The sequence below is a fragment of the Medicago sativa genome, chromosome 8, assembly GCF_051527215.1.
Source record: "Medicago sativa cultivar Bolivia chromosome 8, Bolivia_mono, whole genome shotgun sequence".
NCBI classification, from domain to species: Eukaryota; Viridiplantae; Streptophyta; class Magnoliopsida; order Fabales; family Fabaceae; genus Medicago; species Medicago sativa.
The window spans coordinates 84,564,100-84,585,152 of record NC_140756.1 but is presented as its reverse complement, the minus strand read 5'-3'; the positions used below and the strand labels follow the sequence as shown (position 1 = coordinate 84,585,152).

Sequence of the window (21,053 nt, the reverse complement as noted above, 5' to 3'; positions counted from 1 at the left end):
TTAACTTGTTATTATGGCTTTCCTGAACGTGCGCGTCGTCGTGATGCTTGGGATTTACCTCGGGAGCTGCGGGATATGCCATCTCTTCCGTGGTGTATCATTGGAGACTTTAATGATCTGTTGTCTCAACAAGACAAAGCTGGTATTCATCCTCATCCTAATTGGTTGTGTACGGGTTTCCGTGAAACGGTTGAAGATTGTGCCTTATCCGATATAAAATTGCACGGTCACCCATTTACGTGGATCAAGAGTCCGGGTACTAATCGAGTGCTGGAAGAAAGATTGGATATGGCTATGGGAAACTCTGAATGGCTTCAACGTTTTCCAGAAGTCAAACTTACAAACTTGCTTACTTCTCACTCAGATCACACTCCAATACTGCTTGATAATATACCTATGGTTCATCATATGTATAATTATTCTTTTAAATTTGAAAACAGTTGGCTCCTAGAGGACGATATTGAGGAGGTGGTGATGGATGGCTGGGGTGGTATCAGGGGGTTGGAGCTCGGTGATAGAGTTGTGAGTTGTTCTACGAAGTTGCAAAGCTGGGGTAGGAGGAAGATAGTTCGGTTTAAGGAAGAAATTAACCAATGTGTTCATATATTAGAAGAGCTTCGTGCCCAGCCGAATGGTATGACGCGTACAAAATATGTCGAAACTCGGGCGAAGCATGCTCGACTACTTGTACAGGAGGAGGCATTTTGGAAGCAAAGAGGGAAAATGCACTGGTTGAAGGAAGGGGACATGAATACTAAGTTCTTTCATACATCTGCGGTAGCCCGTGGCAAAGTGAAGAAGGTTAGTAAGCTCCGAACGGATGATAGGAGGATTGCTACGTCTCAAGAGGATATGTGTACCGTGGCACAAGGTTATTTTGAGCAACTATTTGTTGCGAATGCAGGTGTCCATGAACCGGTGTTGGATTTGATGAGTCAATGTGTGTCGATGGATGACAATATAATGCTTACAACACCTATTACAAAAGAAGAATTACGTCAAGCCCTTTTTCAGATGCAACCGGACAAGTCCCTAGGTCCAGATGGTTTTAATCCGGCATTTTATCAAAGATTTTGGCATGTGTGTGGTGATGATATTTTTCAGGCAGTGGTTTCAAGGTTGGATCGCGGTTACTTCCCTTCAAACCTTTCAGAAACAAATATATGTTTGATTCCGAAGTGCGAAGACCCGGATAATATGAAAGATCTTAGGCCTATATCTCTTTGTAATGTGTTGTATAAGATGGTGTCGAAGGTGCTCGCTAATCGACTGAAATGATGTTTGGATAAATGTGTGTCAGAGGAGCAGTCAGCGTTTGTTGAGGGCCGCTCTATACTGGACAACACGTTAATTGCTACCGAGATAATACGCTCAATGAAGAGGAAGACGAAGGGATGGAGAGGGGAATTGGCTCTCAAGATTGATATTAGCAAGACTTATGATAGAGTGGATTAGGGGTTTCTTCGTGGTGAGCTTATGCGAATGGGGTTCAGTGAGAAATGGATCTAGTGGATGATGATGTGTGTTAGTTCTGTTACTTATTCGGTGCTTATGAACTTTGATAGAGTGGGACCTATTGTACCCGGCCGAGGGTTGCGCCAAGGTGACCCGTTATCACCATATTTATTCATATTGGTGGCTGAGGGCCTCTTGAATCTAATACATAAGGCAATTAATAGAGGTGATATTCATGGGGTACAAGTATGTCGCGGCGCACCAGTGGTGTCCCATCTGTTGTTCGCAGACAATTGTTTCTTGTTTTGCAGGGCCAATGTGGTGGAAGCACAACGTCTACTCACTATTCTTAACACTTATGAGGTAGCATCTGGACAAGAAATTAACTTATCATAGTCTGAGGTGTTTTTTAGTCGCAATATGAGTGAGGCGGCGCAGAAGGATTTGTCACACATTATTGGTGTCCGACATGTGATGGGTACCGGAAAGTATTTGGGGTTACCTTCGATGATTGGTAAAGATAAGAGGTCTGTTTTTTCTTTTATCAAGGATCGTATTTGGAAACGAATAAATGCATGAAGGGGACGAGCATTATCGAAGGCGGGAAAGGAAGTTATGATCAAATCTGTGTTACAATCTATTCCTTCATACATAATGAGTATTTATCTTTTGCCGAATTCAATCATAGATGATATTGAAAAGATGATTAATGCATTTTGGTGGGGAGGAAGGAGTAACAAATGAGGGATTAAATGGATGGCATGGGAACGTGTGGCATGCCCCAAAGAATTTGGTGGAATGGGGTTTCAGAATGTTAAGACTGGTTATAAACTTGCTATGATGGAGTTGTTACATACTGATCTGTTCCATCTTGAAGGTGAGTGGCATATAATTTGAAATGTGAATTCCCCTCACAAAACACGTAATTTGTTATGGAGGATTTGCAGAGGGTGTGTTCCGACCCGTCTCCGACTACAATCATGACATGTACAATGTGAGGTGATATGTCCCTGGTGTGATACGGCTGTTGAGGATGATTGGCATGCTTTTGTGGGTTGTACGGTGGCGCGTGAGAGTTGGTATTGGGCAGGGCTTTCGACTGTGCTGCAACCGCGAGTTGGAACTATGCGCAGTTTGGAAGATTTTGTTTTTGATATATGTCGTTCCGAAAGCCGAGACATTGCTGGTCGGGTGGCTTCACTTCTTTGGCAAATTTGGGCTGCACGTAATGATGTCATTTGGAATGCCGCTCATCATACTTCAACAAGCATTGGGAGGACGACACTAGATGCATGGCAACAATGGCAGGAGGTTCATAAACATCCCCCACAACCGGTTGTGCAACACGGGCAGAATAGAGTGCAAGGTAACAACTCAGTTTGAGAGAAACCACGCGAGACATGGTTGAAGTGCAATGTGGATGCCGCGTTCCATGACCGTAACCATATTACATCTTTTGCGTGTTGTGTTAGAGACTCCCGCGGGCAATTTATTCGGGCTCAAACAAAATGGCAGCGAGCAAATATGACAGTTTTGGAGGGGGAGGCAGTAGCCTTACTCGAGGCTCTTCACTTTGCTGATGCGAACAGATGGGACCAGGTTGTCTTCGAGTCCGACTCATCTACTCTAGTGCAAGCTCTATCGTCTCCGGGTCATGGTGATTCAGAAATCTATGCTATTGTTTCTAGTATTATTTATCAGTTATCTTTACATTCCAACTTCGAGGTGAAGTTTGTTAGGAGACAAGCGAACATGGTTGCTCATAGTTTAGCTAGGGCGGCCTGTTCTTGGGCTAGTCACCGTATTTTTGATTCTTATCCTTCTTGTATTAAACATTGGTTGATTAATGATAATTGTTAACTTTGTTTCGGTAAAAAAAAAAGATAATAGGAAACCCACAGTACAATATAGAGTCCTAAAGTTCAATGGAGAGATCATTGAAATTAAACACTTGGCCAATATTGTTATGTATATCCAAAATTTTAAAGAGAAAAAGCAAAATACGTGGTGGCTTGGCGAATGTTGGATGAATCATGAATCCAATAATTGTTGTAAACATGACTTCACAGGGACGACACCGCACCCTTTCACCAAACCATACCTAACTAAGTATCATTTTTTTTGCCCTCAATTTTCTGACATCAAAGAAAACAAATCGTACCCTTCTTCTATCTAGCTCGTGTGTCTCGTGCAGAAAAACTAGAATAAATTAAAGTATATTTAGTTTCTTTCCAGGTTCATACAAATTAAGTTTGTCGGCTTAAATATATATTAGATACAAGAGAAATGATATTTTGACAACCATTTTTTGACAACTTTTGGACAACTTTCTCTCTCATACTCACATGATATTGTTATCCTCTCTCTTCATTTTTCTCTCTCCATTGTTTTTGACCAATAAGAAGTAAGAGAAACAAGGTTGTCAATAAAGTTGTCACCAAATGAATATCAAAATATCATTACTCTAGATACAAACATATATACAAAGGAAAAGATAGAGGGAAACAGTGAAACTAGAATTGATCAGCAATGGAAGGCACTGAAATTGAACGACCACTGAAACTTCACTTCATTCCATATCTAGCACCTGGTCATATGATCCCTATGTGTGACATAGCAACTCTGTTTGCATCCCATGGCCAACAAGTCACCATCATCACAACTCCCTCCAACGCTAACTTCCTTTCCAAATCTCTCCCATCCATAGATCCTCTCCTCCTCCGCATTCATACTGTTGATTTTCCCTACCAACAAGTTGGCCTCCCCGCCGGTGTCGAATCCATGTCCAACACCCCTGACCTTGCCTCCTCCGGCAAACTCTACCATGGAGCAACGCTCCTCCGTGAACAAATTCAGAGTTTCATGGAGAAAGATCCACCTGACTGCATCATTGGTGACTTTTTGTACCCTTGGGTTAATGACTTGGCCAGTAAGCTTCGGGTCCCGAATCTTGCCTTCAACGGTTTCTCCCTCTTTACCGTCTGCCTCATGGATACCCTTAGAACAAACCCATCACTTAATTCTCATATGGATTCTGATTCGGATTCAGGTTCATTCGTTGTTCCAAATTTACCTCACCCTATCACCTTGTCTGGAAGACTGTCAAAGGCATCAGCAGAATTCATGGGATCAGTGCTGGAGAAAGAGCTCAAAAGTAATGGACTCATCGTCAACAATTTCGCTGAGCTTGACGGGGAAGAGTATATTAAGTATTATGAGAATACCACGGGTCATAAGGCTTGGCATCTTGGTCCAGCTTCTCTTATTCGTAAAACTGTTCAAGAGAAAGCAGAGAGGGGACAAGAGAGTGCAGTGAGCGTGCAAGAGTGTTTGAGTTGGCTCAATTCGAAGCGAGATAACTCAGTGTTGTACATAAGCTTTGGAAGCCTTTGTCGTTATCAGGATAAACAACTTTATGAGATTGCGTGTGCAATAGAAGCATCGGGTCATGAATTTATATGGGTTATTCCCCTTAAGAAAGGGAAAGAGGATGAGAGTGAAGAGGAGAAGCAAGAATGGTTACCAAAGGGATTCAAAGAGAGAAACATTGGAAAGAAGGGTTTGATTATTAGGGGTTGGGCTCCGCAGGTTCTCATTCTGAGCCACCCTGCTGTGGGTGCCTTTATGACTCATTGTGGTTGGAACTCCACCGTGGAGGCTGTTGGTGCGGGGGTTCCGATGATTACGTGGCCTTCACATGGAGAACAATTCTACAACGAAAAACTGATAACAGAAGTGCGAGGGATTGGAGTGGAAGTTGGTGCAACAGAATGGTGTTTGACTGGTTTTGAAGAAAGAGAGAAGCTGGTGAGTAGTGATAGCATACAGAAGGCTGTGAGGAGATTGATGGATGGCGGTGATGAAGCTGAGAAAATAAGACGTCGTGCTCAAGAATTTGGAGAAAAGGCTAGACTAGCCATTCAAGAAGGTGGCTCGTCTCATAAGAATTTGTTAGCCTTGATTGATGATCTCAAAAGATTGCGAGATAGCAGGCCAATTGAGTAGCTCAATTGCAATAAGTATATATATGTTTAGATTATATGTTGTCCCAAAGTTTCAATCTTTGAGTTTGTGAGAATCTGGTTTTTAATTCGTGTTTTGAGCTATGATCTTTTCAAGGATATCAAGGGAGTAATTTTGCGAAGTTTCTTTCTTTATTCATTCAAGTTTTCCACTGAAAAGTCAAGTCTGAAATCGTTATTCTTCATCAAAATTTCAAAAATCAAGTGTTAGAGCAGATCACTAATCCTGATAGTGATATGTGGACAAAGTTCATGTCTCTGCCCCCAACAACTTCGTAGCCATCTTCACATTGGTATGAAATATCTATCTTGGTCTTAGTTATTGGTATCAACGCATCTATATTGTATGCAAAGAATGGTGAACATGTTACTGAAAGAGAATACTAAGAAGGGAAACTAGTATGTTCCATAAGTGGAGTATCTTTCTTGCCTTTATTTTTTCTTCCTTGAGATACATATAGCATTTCAAAATAATTAACAAATATTACTATTCCTAAAAAATTTGTGAGTCCTAACAGAAAAGTTCAGCAGTGGATTAGAATGACATTCTAGAATTATTCCATTCTATATAAGCAAGGGAATCTAATATATCTAAGGTAAAACAAAATCATTCATCCATTTGTGCCTATTATAAACATTCCACACAGAGCTTTGAATTGTTTATGTGGTGTTTTGAAATTGAAGGGAAAAATTGAAGGCAATTTCAACCATTAAGAAAGTTTGATTTTTAGATGTACAAAATATCTTCAATTTGCTATTTGACACAAATGTGTGGTGGTAATAACGAGTATTTCTTTTTGAATGATGATATTGTTGGGGTGTGATCTCTAAACGAATTTATATTCCCTTCGGTCAAGGGGAACATACATTCATGCATTCGGGACATATGTGATTGTCGATATTGAATGGTCAAAAAATCGTACATTTTTTTTTTATAATTTAAAATATCATACTTGAATTTAGACCGTCCGATTTTGGTCGAACTACCATAGATGACATGGATGCATAAATGTGTGTAATCTGGCCACAGAGGAGCTAATCCTTGCATATCATACCTGTCATTGGTTTATATACTTGAGTAACGGATTTTGTGATACCAACTATTTTGGCTTTCTATGAAATAGTTATTGTTTCCTTAGAAAACAATATGAAATTGCTATTCTGTCTTATTCTGTTGTACATGGCTATTTTATTCATCAATCATAGAAGTGGCACTGTCATTGGCATGATGATAAAAGTGGCTTAGACAAGTTCAGATCTAAGTCAGTGGTTTCTATTTTATTCTGAAATCATAGAAGTTAATATTTTATTCCACCTCATGGTTCTCGTGCATACAGAAAAGAATAAGTAATAGTAAGTAATAAGTATATAAAACCAAATTATTGGTGAATTAGAGAGACACACACAGAAAAAGAGAGAGGAAGAGGGGTGAGTACTGAATAGTGAAACTAGAATAGAGAGAATTGATAAAAAAAATGAAAGGGGTTGAAGTTGAACGACCATTGAAACTTCACTTCATTCCATATCTTGCACCTGGTCATATGATTCCTTTGGGTGACATAGCAGCTCTGTTTGCATCCTGTGGCCAACAAGTCACAATCATCACCACTCCTTCCAACACCCACTTGTTCACCAATAAGTCTCCTTCCTTTGCCGATCCCCTCTTCCTTCGCCTTCATACCGTCGACTTCCCCTCCAAACAAGTCGGCCTCCCTGATGGTGTTGAATCTTTGTCCTCCACCACTGACATCGCCACCTCAGCCAAGATATACTACGGCGCAATGCTCCTCCACGGACCAATTCAGGATTTCATGGAGAAGGATCCACCTGACTGCATCATCACTGATTGCATATACCCCTGGGTTTATGACTTGGGTCATAAGCTTCAGATCCCCACCATTGCCTTCACTGGTTTCTCCCTCTTTACTGTCTCCCTCATGGAATCCCTTAGAATAAACCCCTCATGGAAATCTCACACAGATTTGGATTTGTTCGTTGTTCCAAATTTTCCTCACTCTATCACCTTGTGCACAAAGCCGCCGAAGTCATTCACCGGATTCATGGAAATGGTGCATCTGACAATGCTAAAAACAAACGGACTCATTGTCAACAACTTCGCTGAACTTGATGGTGAAGAGTGCATCGAACACTACGAGAAAACCACAGGTCACAAGGCTTGGCATCTCGGTCCAGCTTCTCTTATTCGCAAAACCATTCAAGAGAAAGCAGAAAGGGGACATGAGAGTGTTGTGGGCGTACAAGACTGTCCGCGTTGGCTTGATTTAAAGCGAGTTAAGTCGGTGTTGTACATATGCTTTGGAAGCAATTGTTATTTCTCTGATAAACAATTATACGAGATTGCATGTGGAATAGAAGCATCGGGTCACGAATTTGTATGGGTTGTTCCTGAGAAGAAAGGGAAAAAGGATGAGAGCGAAGAGGAGAAAGGAAAGTGGTTGCCGAAAGGATTTGAAGACAGAAACATTCAAAAGAAGAAAGGTTTGATCATTAGGGGATGGGCCCCACAAGTTATGATCCTGGGCCACACAGCAGTGGGAGTGTTTATGACGCATTGTGGGTGGAACTCCACCATTGAGGCTGTTAGTGCAGGGATCCCAATGATAACATGGCCCGTACATGGAGAACAATTCTACAATGAGAAAATGTGCGGGGTATTGGAATTAAAGTTGGTGCAACAGAATGGTGTGTGGATGGTATTGAAGAGAGAGAGAAGGTGATCAACAAAGATAGTATAGAGAAGGCAGTGAGAAAATTAATGGACGGTGGTGATGAAGCCGAAAATATAAGATGGCGTGCTCGAGAGTTTGGGCATAACGCTAGACGAGCTGTTCAAGAAGGCGGCTCGTCTCATAATAACTTGCTGGCTTTGATTGATGATATTAAAAGATTGAGAGACAGCAAGCCACTCGATTTATTCAATGACTCCCTGTCTAAGTTTTTCTAAGTTAATTCTAGTTATGATGTGTAAAATGGAATATTGTGGATTTGGTTGGTGATGTATCTTAGAGATTTCCTGTTTGAAGAATCATTTTCCTATTTTGGATTGTGACTGTGCAACATTTTCCCAAAGACTCTCAAATCAATGAAGATTGATGAAAAGTAACTACATTGCTACTCCGACAAATTTAATATGAATTTCAGATTTGTTTTTCTCAACTATTTTGAAATTTAGTCTATAATTATTAAGTTTGTTTCAGTTTATGTATATTATTGTCAATTTTCATCGTGTTATTATGTTGATGTTTTATATTCAAACTTTTGGTTGATCTAATTTATTGATATGGTTTTGGTTTTATATTTTGTTGAATTATGTTTGGTTTTATATTCATGCAATAAAAAAATTTGCAAATCATATATTAATATACGACTTACTCAGTCATGATTACTGGCTGCTAAACCTACAAACATGTTCGAGCTTTTTTTTTTTTTTTTTTTTAACTCAAGCATGTTAGAGTATCATGCATGAAAGATTATCTGCACAAAATGTTTGACCTCTACACTTACATGCATGCAAGAAGGAAAGAATTAGCAACTGCAATTCTCGAATTGTTTTGAAAGTGGCGAGGAAGGACATGTATCAGTATCAGAGAACAAAATGTTTGCATTAGAGACATGTGAAAACATGGTTAGTAGACAAGGTTCATCTCTCGGCCCCAACAACTTCATAGAAATCTTCACATTGGTATCAAATGTCTATCTTGGTATTAGTTTTTGGTATCAGCACATCTACACATGCAAAGAATGGTGAAGATGTTACTAAAATGTACTCTGTACTAATGCAAAGAGAATACTAAAAAAGGAAAAAATATGTTCTGTTCTGTAAGTGGAGTACCCTCTCTAAGATTAGCTTTTGCTTAATTCATTTCTAGCCTTTATTCAATCCTTCCATGAGATACATATATATATAGCATTTCAAAATAATTAATAGATCTTACTAATCCTAACAAGCTTGTCAGTCCTAACAGAAAAGTACAGCTGTGAGTTAGAATGACATTATAGAATTATTTCATTCTATGCAGGCAAGTAGTCTATCTAAGGTAAAACAAAATTATTCATCCATTTAGGCCTAATATGAACAAAGCTTGAATTGTTTTTTCAGTGTTTTGAAATTGAAGAGGAAAAAATGAAGGTAATTACAACTAGCAGGAAAGTTTGATTTTTATACAATATATCTTCAATTTGCTATCTGACTCTAACGTGTGTTGGCTTTAATTAGTTTAAAAAGGGTGGCGGCTGAATTAAAATGTGGATGTATGAAAGGATGATTTTTAGTCTCTAAATTATCATTTTTTGGCCTTAAACTATTAAAACAATCTAAAAGGTCTCTAAACTATATCATCATCCATCAATTTTGTTTCTATCAAGGGACAAAATTGATAGATAGAAGTATAATATAAGACCTATTAAGTTGATTTTAGTCTCTAAACTAAATTGATTGTTTATTCAATAAATAAATAAAGTATATGCAACTATCAATTATCAAAAGTCTCCTCTCCTGTCGTAAGAGCTAGCCTCCACTGCCTAACAAGCCAAATAATTCTATAATCTACGAAAATGAAACTTCTATAATCTAATCCTGTCTCACGGATCTCGTGGACAGAGAATCAAATAATCATAACTACAGTATATTTAAACCAAGGTTGAACATAAAGAGAGACATAGAATAGAGAGAATTTATAAGCAATGGAAGGTGTTGAAGTAGATCGACCAATGAAACTTCACTTCATTCCATATCTAGCACCTGGGCATATGATCCCCATGTGTGACATAGCAACTCTGTTTGCATCCCATGGCCAACAAGTTACTATCATCACCACTCCCTCCAACTCCCACTTCTTTACCAAATCTCTCACAAACGTCGATCCCTTCTTCCTCCGCCTTCACATCGTCAACTTCCCCTCCCAACAAGTTGGCCTCCCCGATGGCGTTGAATCTATGTCTTCCACCTCCGACAGCGATACCTCCGGCAAGATATACTACGGGGCAATGCTCCTTCGTGAACCCATTCAGGATTTCATGGAGAAGGATCCACCTGACTGCATAATCGCCGACTGCATAAACCCTTGGGTTTTTGACTTGGCCCATAAGCTTCAAATCCCCACAATTGCTTTCACTGGTTTCTCCCTCTTTACCGTCTCCCTCATGGAATCCCTTAGAATAAACCCTTCATTTTATGCTCACACGGATTCGAGTCCAGGTTCATTCATTGTTCCAAATTTTCCTCACTCCATCACCTTGTGCACAAAGCCGCCAAAGATATTCACCGGATTCATGGAAATGATGCTTGAAACAATCCTCAAAAGTAAGGGACTCATCATCAACAACTTCATTGAACTTGATGGTGAAGAGTGCATCGAACACTACAAGAAAATCACTGGTCACAAGGTTTGGCATCTTGGTCCTGCTTCTCTTATTCGCCAAACCATTCAAGAGAAATCAGAGAGGGGAAATGAGAATGTAGTTAGTGTGCATGATTGTCAGAATTGGTTGAACTCTAAGAGACTTAACTCAGTGTTGTACACATGCTTTGGGAGCATATGCTATTTATCTGATAAACAACTTTATGAGATTGCGTGTGGGATAGAAGCATCAGGTCACGAATTTGTATGGGTGGTTCCTGAGAAGAAAGGGAAAGAAGACGAGAGTGAAGATGAGAAAGAAAAGTGGTTGCCGAAAGGATTCGAAGAGAGAAACATTGGAACGAAGAAAGGTTTGATCATTAGGGGGTGGGCCCCACAAGTTATGATTCTGAGCCACATTGCTGTGGGTGCATTTATGACACATTGCGGGTGGAACTCGACCGTGGAGGCTGTTAGCGCGGGGATTCCAATGATCACGTGGCCGGTGCATGGAGAACAATTCTACAATGAGAAGTTGATAACTGACGTGCGAGGGATCGGGGTGGAGGTGGGTGCAACAGAGTGGTGTGTGAATGGTTTTGGGGAGAAAGAGAAGGTTGTGAATAAAGATAGTATAGAAAAGGCTGTGAGGAGATTGATGGGCAGTGGCGATGAAGCTGAGGAAATTCGACAACGTGCTCAAGAGTTTGGGCAAAAGGCTACGCGAGCTGTTCAAGTAGGTGGATCGTCTCATAACAGTTTGTTGGCTTTGATTGATGATCTTAAACGAATGAGAAACTGCAAGACACTTGATTAATTCAAATACCCACCACAGTCTTAGTTTTTCTAAATTATTTCTCATTATATGTCAAGCAAAAGTATGAATATTGTACGTGGATTTGGTTGGCGATGAGTATCTAGAGATATCCTGTTTGAAGAAGCATTATCCTATTATGGATTGTGTTTATGTAACATTTGCCGCAAACACTCAAATCATGAAAATTGAAGAGGACAATATTGAGTATTGCTACTTTGACAACATATTTTCAGATTTGTTTTTCTCGATTATTTTAAAATTTAGTCTATAATATTTTTTGTTTTGTTTCACTTTATGTATATTATTGTTGTCAATTTTGAGTGTTATTATGTTGAGGTTGATATTCAAAGTTTCAGTTGATCTATTTTATTGATATGATTTTATTTTTGGTAAATACAAAAAGTGGTCTTGAGATGCTTTTGCAACCCACTGAACATCCTTATGCGGTATGCCACCACAGATTATGAATCATACAATCCTCAAAATTGGTTTTTTTAGTTTCTTGCAAGTTGCAACAAACAAAGATCAAAGGGAAAATTACATTCACCTCCTTTGAGGTCTATTGAAACGACACAGACACCCCCTCTAGTTTTAAAACTCACACTAACTTCCCTTATGTTCTAATGAAATAGACAAACACCTCCCTTTCTTATTAACACCGTTAACTTTTCCATCCATTTTCTTTTTTCCATCAGTTTCATGGATCCCTCTGTCATCATCAGATAGAAAACAACCGCCACCGAAGACAGCAAACAACAAACCTCGATCATAGCTCACCATTTGGTCCTCTTTCCATCAACAAGGCCGTGTTCTCGTTCTTGTTCATTGTTGACAAGGTGTTTCTGGATCAACCTCTTTTATCATTGCTTATCTCATGTGGAGAAAAGAATAAAGCTTTGAAGATGCTTTTCAATTTCAATATTATTTGAAGAATTCTCGTTTTACAAATTTTAACATGGGTACAGTGTCAGAAAAGAGTAGTAAATGTAAATTCAAGTGAAAATGCTAAGGCTATGCCTTCAAGTCCTAATTATGTTCTTAGGATGTTATAGAATGCCTCCTCTTTCACCTTATGGCCCACTTCATTTGGTACCTAAAATGGTGATAAGCCAATAAAACATCAAATGCAAATCGTGTGATTCTCGTGGTGCTTTTAGTGTTCATGTTCCGTCTGCTATATATGTTTGGATTGTAAAAATTGTAGTTCTGTTATGCAAGATCAGCAGCTACGTTGGTCTGGTCGTTCATTATGAGAAAATAAATGCTTCAAACGATAACATCTGTGAAAATGAAGAGCTAGTGGACATGTTGTTGCTCGCTCCAAAAACAAACAATTTGACGGAGAAATAACGGTGTTAATACAAAAGGGAGGTGTTTGTTTATTTGATAGAAACTTAAGGGAGGTTAGTGTTAGTTTTAAAACTAGAGGGGGTCTAACTGTCTTTTTAATAAACCTGAGGGGAGGTGAATGTAATTTTCCCAAGATCAAATATATCTTTCTTAAGAAACTGACTAAACCTTCTTGTTTTGGCACTTCCACCCCAACCAGACATATAAAATAAATGATTAAAAGACATGCTTATATTTAGTATCCGACTATATTTAAAATATGATTATCTCTCCTAAAAGGAACACATGGGAAACAAAAAAGAAAAAGAATGGTTTCACTGCAAACAAAATTGGTTGCTTCAGATACATAAAAGAAGTTTAAACGTTGGACCTCACTCACAAATTTCTACAGAATACCACATGTATCTTCTTTTTTTTCCAAGTCTGAATTAGAGCACTCTACGAAATCGTTGTTTTTTTTTTTAAGCCAAAAAGGGTGGAAGCAAAGAGCTAACCAACCCAAAATATATTAAAAGAGAGAAACAAAGAAACAAAGGGAGGGGACTAGACCAAAACTCCCAAAATCAAGATGAAATTCTAAAAGAAGTACATCCATTTTTATCCCTAATAAAGCTAGGGATTGCAAAATCAGGAACATCATTCCAGACAGATAAAGTGTTCAAAGATAAACCGTGATTGGCTAAAGAATCTGCAACTTGGTTGCCTTCCCTATAAACATGAGAGATGACCCAATTTAATCTACTAAGCACAACCATTGCATTATCCCACCTGTTTCGAAGAATCCAAGGAACCTGATTCGAGCTTTTAGCTGCAAGAACAACTAGTGAAGAGTCGGTTTCTATCCAAACGTTGTTCCAGTGATTCTGATACATGAGCTCAATGGCTCTCATGAAGCCACATAACTCAGCATGATAAGAAGAGCAAACACCGAGAGGTTCAGAGAAACAAAGAACAGCTTCTGAGTTGTGGTTTCTAAAGATTCCTCTACAGGCAGAGATGCCATGATTGCCTTTAGAAGCCCCATCTATATTACATTTAAACCAGTTTACATGAGGTGGATGCCAAACAATTTCTTTAATAAGTGGAGCCTTTGGATGGTGAATAACACAGTTGAAAGCTTTGAGAATAACAAAGTCAATAATGGAATTATTGGAAACTTTGGAGGTGTTGTTACCAGAAAGAGAAGTAGAAGCTATAATCATTGAGATTGCTGACTTCCAATGAATGTTTTTGCCATTGAACCTGGTTTGGTTTCTTGCATGATAGATGATATTGATTAGATTAACCAAAATAGCTTTAACAACAACTTTGCATTGGGGAGACCAAGCCCTATCACACAAATTCCAAATATCTTCTTTAGAGGAGAAATTAAAAGCCAAGTTGAGAGTGTTTGCTAACCAGTTCCAAAGCTTAGTGGCGTAATGACATTCAAAAAATAGATGGAAAGCAGTTTCTGATGAATGCATGCAAAGATTGCACATTGAAGGAAGATTGCAGCCTCTAAGCATCAAGTTTTCATCTGTAGGGACCTTGTTGTGCATGAATCTCCAGACAAAAATGGATCTTGCTGGTGGAATATCTATACTCCAAATGAATTTGGTCCAGTGCAAGTCCTGAAGTTCCTGATCTTTGAACATGTAAGCTTCCTTTAGCAATAAGTCACCAGAAGTAGTGTGTTTCCACATTAATTGGTCCTTCTTAGGAGTGTGAGGAATTGGAATCTTATGAATCATTTGAGCTATGGTAGGGAAAGATTGAGAGAAGTGAGAAGGGAGATGCCATTGACCATTAAGGATGTACTCATTAACAGTTGATTTCAGTAAGCTTCTGGTTTCTTCAGGTATGTTGAGGAGAGCAGAAAAAGATGTACCACACTAGGGATCATTCCAAAAACTGACATCTCTACCATCACCTATTAACCAAATAGAATTGTCCTGTATGACTGAAAATTCTTCCTTGATGCTGCTCCAAAGAGAGGAGAAGATATGATGCTTATAACTCTCCCCTTTCTCAGGACCCTATCTTTTAAAAGGGTGGCCCAGGGAGCTTCAGACTTCAGCAAATTCCAACCAAAAGTCAAATTGGTGGCCTGATTCAAACTTATGAGGGATCTAAGATTTAAGCCACCCTGAGCATAGGGCTTGCAAACTTTCTTCCAAGAGACAGAAACCAGCTTTCTCTTCTCTCTATCCCCACTCCAGATAAAGTTTCTAATATTCTTTTCGAGATCCTTGAGTAAAGAGATAGGCCAAGCATAGACAGAAATACTATAAATGAGCATGCTTTGAATTACAGATTGCACTAGCTGAACTCTACCAGCCATTGAAAGTAAACTAGCTTTCCAACTAGACAGTTTGAGATTGATTCTATCAGCTATAGGTTGTAGATAGCAAGATTTTGGTTTGCCTTTAAAAATTGGAACCCCCAAATAATTAAAAGGCAAAGAACCAATGTTGAAATTCAGAATGTTGACAATTTGATTAAGTCTAGCCTGATTGATAGAGCCAGAAAAAATAGTAGACTTTCCACTACTAATGACTTGACCAGAAGCTAACTCATATCTAGCAAATAAATCCTTAATGGCATGTATACTAGAGATGTTACCTTTACAATAAATCAGAAGGTCATCAACATAGAAAGAATGAGAAGGAACATTGAAGTTTCTAGTACCTTTGATAAGATTGAGCTTCCCCTCCTGCACTAGATTTGTTAAGCTTCTGCTGAGGACATCTTCTGCAATGCAAAACAAAAGAGGTGATAGAGGGTCTCCCTGTCTCACTCCCCTTTATACAATTAAAGTAGCCATGTGATTCTCCATTAATTGATATAGAAAGAAAAGCTGACTTGAGAATCACTGCAATCCAGTTGCAGAAAGTTTCATTGAATCCAAACTGTTTTAAGACTTGTAAAATAAAGGACCATTCCATTGTGTCAAATGCCTTTGTAATATCAATCTTGAGAGCTAAATTACCACAAAATGCCTTGTTGTGGAGAAGATTAGCAGCCTCTGAAGCCGTACAAATACAATCCTTAATATCCCTACCATGAATGAATCCCATTTGTTCCTTTGAAATGATAGAGGGCATAATCTGAGCTAACCTATCAGCAAGGATTTTGGAAATAATTTTAAATTTAAAATTAGCCATTGCTATTGGTCTGTATTGGTCAATAGATATAGCATTTGGTGTTTTTGGAATGAGAGCAATGATGTTTGAATTGTAACCAGGCAAAATCCAGCTAGATGTAAAAAATTGAATCACTGCAGCAATCACATCATCTTTAACTATCTCCCAATAGTGTTGAAAGAAAAAAGCCCCAAAACCATCAGGGCCAGGGGCACTATCTTTGTTGAGGGCAAAGATTGCAGCCTTGATCTCTTTGTGTGAGGGTAACATAGTAAGCATTGTATTCACCTCATTTGTGACTAAAGGAGGAATGACCTCTTGAGCAAGTAACTGTTCCTGCAAAAAAATGTTAGTACAAAAAAGATTTCTATAATAACTCACAATATGATTTGCTATCTGGGATTTGTCTGTAAGCACATGTTCACCATCTTGAAGGGTGGTAATGAGTTTGGTGGATGATTTGATTTTGGCTGTTATGTGGAAGAATTTAGTGTTTCTATCCCCATGCAGATGCCATTTTAAATTAGCTTTCTCTTGCCAGAACAATTCCTCTTTAGCTAGGGCATCTTCAAAAGCCTTGTGAGCTTCTTTCTCTTCAGACAATAAACTATCAGTGGGACCAATGGCTTGAATATTAGCTTGGATAAGTTGAAGGTTCATCTCAGCAATCTTAACGTTCTCATGAACATTGCCAAAAACATGTTTATTCCATTCTTTAAGATTGAGTTTCAAGTTTTTCAACTTCTGGGTTAGAATGAACATTGGGCAGCCAATCACAGTTGTGTTCCAACAGTCTTGAACAATATTAACACAATCAGAATGTGAGGACCACATCCTCATGAATTTAAAATTGGAAGCAAAAGATGAGTTGGTTAATTGGAAGTCTAGGAGTAAAGGAGAATGGTCAGATTTGTGTTTAACAAGGGTTGTGACTGAGGTGGAGGTGAATAAATCAAACCATGCTTGATTGCATATTGCTCTATCAAGCCTTCTTTCAGTATCGTTGCGACCATCTCTGCCATTGGACCAAGTGTAGTCTGCCCCTCTAGTGGGTATGTGTAGCAGATTGTGTGAGTCAGACCAGGACCTGAATTCTTCCATAGGTAGTCTAGCAGGGTTAACCCTCCCTCTGTGTTCATGGGCTCCTATTATGGAGTTAAAGTCTCCAATGAAACACCAGGGCAGGTCAAGTTGAGATTGTAAGGTGTTTAAGGAGTTCCACAATTGTCTTCTAACAAGATAGTTAGTGGATGCATAAATAACAGATAAGGCAAAGGATTGATTATTATCAGTTAAAGAGAAAGTTATATGTTGGTTATCTATGGCTAGAATGTGGGGGTTAAAGTGAGGTTTGCAAATGCACCAGAGATTAGGGGAAAGGTTAATTCTAGAGTTAACTGCAAAGAGTTTAAGGTTCAAAGATGACAGCCATCTTCTAGGGAAATTTTCAAAATCCATCCAAAGGTTCAGAAATGAAAATAAAATCAGGGTGGTATTGAGTAATAATATTTTTAAGAGCTAACCTTGAGGGGTTGTTAGCTAACCCTCTAGCATTCCAATAAATGCACTTCATTTGAAAGGTTTTTGAGGAACCTTTGCTCTGGTTGAATAAGTACCCTTGGAGATTTGAATTGCTTTTTTCTGTGACTTTTTTCTGTTTTTTGGGAGAACCATTTGAAAATCCTCTTTGTCCATAATGGCTGGAGCATTAACAGCAGCCACTGGAATATTTGTATCCTCTACTTCTGCTTCTGTCATATGCGCCCAGGACTTCTGCAGGAAAACCTTATCATTCATTACTCTAACTGGAGTGTTTTCAATTTGATCATCTTCAGCTTCAGATGTCTCTTTTGGTGAATCCTGCTTTTGAGTGTCAGCCACAAAGGAACCATGTGAAATAGTATCATCATCTTCATGGTTTAGTTCCTGCATTTCTTTGGCAGCTGATACATTAAGTTCTCTTTCTAATTGTGTGTCCTCTTCACTAATTTCCTGACCTTCTGGCTGTTGTTCATCAAGGTTAACCACTTCTTTTTCAACATCAATAGCTTCTTTACCTTTGTTCTAGTTTTGTCTGCTATCACTCTTTTGAGCAAAAATTAGCTTGTGGGGTTTCTCATTATTTCTCTGCACCAACTTGGTTTTGTCCTGTCTATCTTCAAACTCAGGGCGCCATTTTTTACAATAATCAACATGATGGCCAGTTATTTTGCAGTAAGCACAAAAATCTGGGAGATTTTCGTACTCCAAATCAACATAAAACGCAAAACCCTTTCTTTCAACAAGCAGAGAGTATTTTAGGGTTTGTGTTAGGTCAATATCCACCAAAACCCTAGCGTATTGTCCAAAGGTACGCTCTATCATAGGTTTAGCTGTGACCGTATCAGTGCATATAGGGGATCCTACACCACTAACAATAGAAAATAGGATGTTTTTCCTCCAATATTCTTGAGACAAACCATAGATTCTAACCCAAACTTGAGCATTTGTGTTTTGTTGGGTTTTTGGGCTAAAGTCTGGTGACCAAGCAAACAGTTTAAGGTAACCAGGACTGAGATTCCAGGATGAAACTGATCTAACCCTTCTAACATCCTCTAAATTGGTGAAAGTGAATTCAAAGTAACCTTTACCTAGAGATTGGATCCCCCAGCGTGAAAGATTCTTCCAGATGTTAGATAGCTTCGCCTTTAAGGAAACCACTGTGAGCGGTGTGGAACCCTTTGGCTAGAGAACACGACCGTGAAGATTCAGCTTGCATGTATCCATTCCAGCCATGTATTCCTCCTCTGTAATCTGTATAGCATAACCATCCCCTTTGATGACTGCTTAAGGAAGCTGCGAAGGAGGAATCTCACACATATTGGAAAGGGCTTGCGCGAAGGTTTTGGTTGGTTTAGGGTTAACGATGACGGGTGTGGCAGGCTTAGGATCAAGCTCAAAATCAAGGAACTTCCAGGGATGGATGAAGGATGACATGATGGTTGGTGAAGGGGATGATAGATACAGTGATAAACTGTAAAGATTTCAAGACAGTGTAGTTGCTAACATCTTTCCTTAATTACATACCAATGCCATTACCTCCCTTGATTTCCGAAAAATAACAAATTTAATTGACTGAGACCTTTTCTTGATCAATTCTTAATAAAATCTCTCTAGATAAATAACAATTGCTCAACAACAAATTATATTGACTATATTAATTACAACTATATTACTAAAAAAATTAGTAACTTACATTAAAAAATAACGACGTGTTTAATCATTCAAATAAGTATATCATTAAGTCATATTCATACTTACCTCATTCAAATAATTCAAGTCGATAGAACTTTCAAGGAAACCAATCTCCCACACCATCTAAATAAACATATTCACAATTAAGCATATTTTTTTCAAACCCAAATCAATATTTCTAATCTCACATTACAATTTTTTTTAACAATCGAAAATGGAATATATTACTAACAAAGAATACTTCTTAATAGCACAAGCTGTGCCAGAAAGGACCTCAACGGTATTCACCCGAACAAGTCACAAAGAAAGCAAAACCAAAACAAATTACCAGATATCCATACAAACAAACGGGTCCGACTACCACATATGAGAATTTAGACGAACATTAATATTAGTTGTCTTCATCCAACAAAAGGAATGTAACTTAACTTTATCTAACAGTTGATGAATGAAGCTTTCATTGTTCTTGAAAATTCTATTGTTTCTTTCATTCCACAATACCCAAATGCAACATAACCAAACAAGCTGCAAAAAAGAACGTCGAACTCGCGAACCTCCTGATATATAAACAAGCCGAATAACATGGTCCTGTAAATGATACAGATCAGTCTATGAGATGCCAAGCCATGGCCGAACAAGACTCCAAAGGGAATCAAAACAGAGGCAGGATAAAAATAATGCTGAGCAGTCTCGATGCCTCCACACCCAGTCACGCATACCTGATTTTCATGAGAAATAATGCCGCTTGGCACCAAATTATCCTTCGTCGGCAACCGAGTCGCCAAGCCAAAATGGAAACCTTTAAGGGAGCCTGTTTGTGTCAAATGAAATATGAAGTAGCATCAAAGGTAGGAAACTCCTGACTAGTAAGCTTCTGATACACGCCCCGAACTGAATAACCGCCGCTAGGATCAAGCCTCCACTACCAATGATCTGTAGAATTATTCTGAAAAGAAATATCATGAAGTAAAATCCTACACTCCCCTAACAGCTCCTCCTCCCATGCTCACAATTGACGGCGCCACTGCCAGGCCACCCCCTCTTTCTTCCCACCATAAACCGCACATATCCACCACCGAAATCGACCTGTTCTCAGCCAAATTGAAAAGACTCCTAAAATGCACACACAAAGGAGACCCTTCTAACCACGGATCAGTACAAAAGAACGTATTTATCCCACTGCCAATCATCCTCCCAATACACTCCTCAAACCACCGACCTCCATTCACACCTTCACCATCACAGTTCTTTCGCTACCTCCCTCCACCAAGAAGAATCACTCCAGCCCCCAACCTTCAACCTCCCATTCACCTCGCCATAACGAGCTACCAATACCCTATACCATAATCCCCCTGTATCCACTAACATCCTTCAACACCATTTTCCTAACAAAGCAATGTCAAACTCCCTCATCTTCCTAACCCCAAAACCTCCATACTCCTTACTCAAACAAATATTATTCCAACCAATCCAAGAAATTTTCCTAAGACCCTCACTCCCTCCCCAAAATTTTTTATCAATAAAGATTCAATAGAAGAGACAATACCTGATGGAGCTTTGAAGAAGGAAAGAACATAGACAGGCAGAGAGGACAAAACAAACTTAAGGAGAATCAGACGACCACCAAAATAAAGGAATCTACTCCGCCACCTAGACAATCTAATTTTAACGCGAGACAAAACTTTCTCCC

At 39.0% G+C, this 21,053-nt stretch overlaps 1 protein-coding gene and 3 pseudogenes across 3 annotated transcripts; 3 read left to right on the top strand and 1 right to left on the bottom strand.

The window, feature by feature from the left end:
- The first annotated feature begins 3,694 nt into the window (after positions 1 to 3,694).
- On the top strand, positions 3,695 to 5,889 carry LOC146902471 (UDP-glucosyl transferase 73CC6 pseudogene; annotated as a pseudogene). The gene has a single exon (XR_015024214.1). The product of XR_015024214.1 is annotated as a UDP-glucosyl transferase 73CC6 pseudogene (transcript).
- A 919-nt stretch (positions 5,890 to 6,808) lies between these two features.
- LOC146902470 (UDP-glucosyl transferase 73CC6 pseudogene) lies at positions 6,809 to 8,654 on the top strand (annotated as a pseudogene).
- A 1,348-nt stretch (positions 8,655 to 10,002) lies between these two features.
- Positions 10,003 to 11,878, top strand: LOC146902469 (UDP-glucosyl transferase 73CC6 pseudogene; annotated as a pseudogene). The gene has a single exon (XR_015024215.1). The product of XR_015024215.1 is annotated as a UDP-glucosyl transferase 73CC6 pseudogene (transcript).
- Positions 11,879 to 13,567: 1,689 nt separating this feature from the next.
- Positions 13,568 to 20,744, bottom strand: LOC146902468 (uncharacterized). Its single transcript, XM_085737140.1, has 10 exons — positions 20,706 to 20,744; positions 20,374 to 20,449; positions 20,083 to 20,174; positions 19,430 to 19,486; positions 18,263 to 18,853; positions 17,746 to 18,133; positions 16,511 to 17,526; positions 15,675 to 16,465; positions 15,022 to 15,565; positions 13,568 to 14,878 (listed from the first exon to the last, which is right to left on the bottom strand). The coding sequence occupies exons 1-10, from the start codon at positions 20,742 to 20,744 to the stop codon at positions 13,568 to 13,570; spliced, it is 4,905 nt and encodes a 1,634-aa protein (XP_085593266.1).
- Between the last annotated feature and the right edge of the window lie 309 nt (positions 20,745 to 21,053).

Bases quoted from the DNA above. Each gene is read 5' to 3' on its own strand.
- LOC146902468 (XM_085737140.1), bottom strand. From the start codon at position 20,744: ATGGTGTTGAAGGATGTTAGTGGATACAGGGGGATTATG. The intron at 20,450-20,705 runs GTATAGGGTATT...GGCTGAGAACAG, and splicing joins GTGGATACAGGGGGATTATG to GTCGATTTCGGTGGTGGATA. The intron at 15,566-15,674 runs GTACTAGAAACT...TTTATTTGCTAG, and splicing joins GAAGCTCAATCTTATCAAAG to ATATGAGTTAGCTTCTGGTC.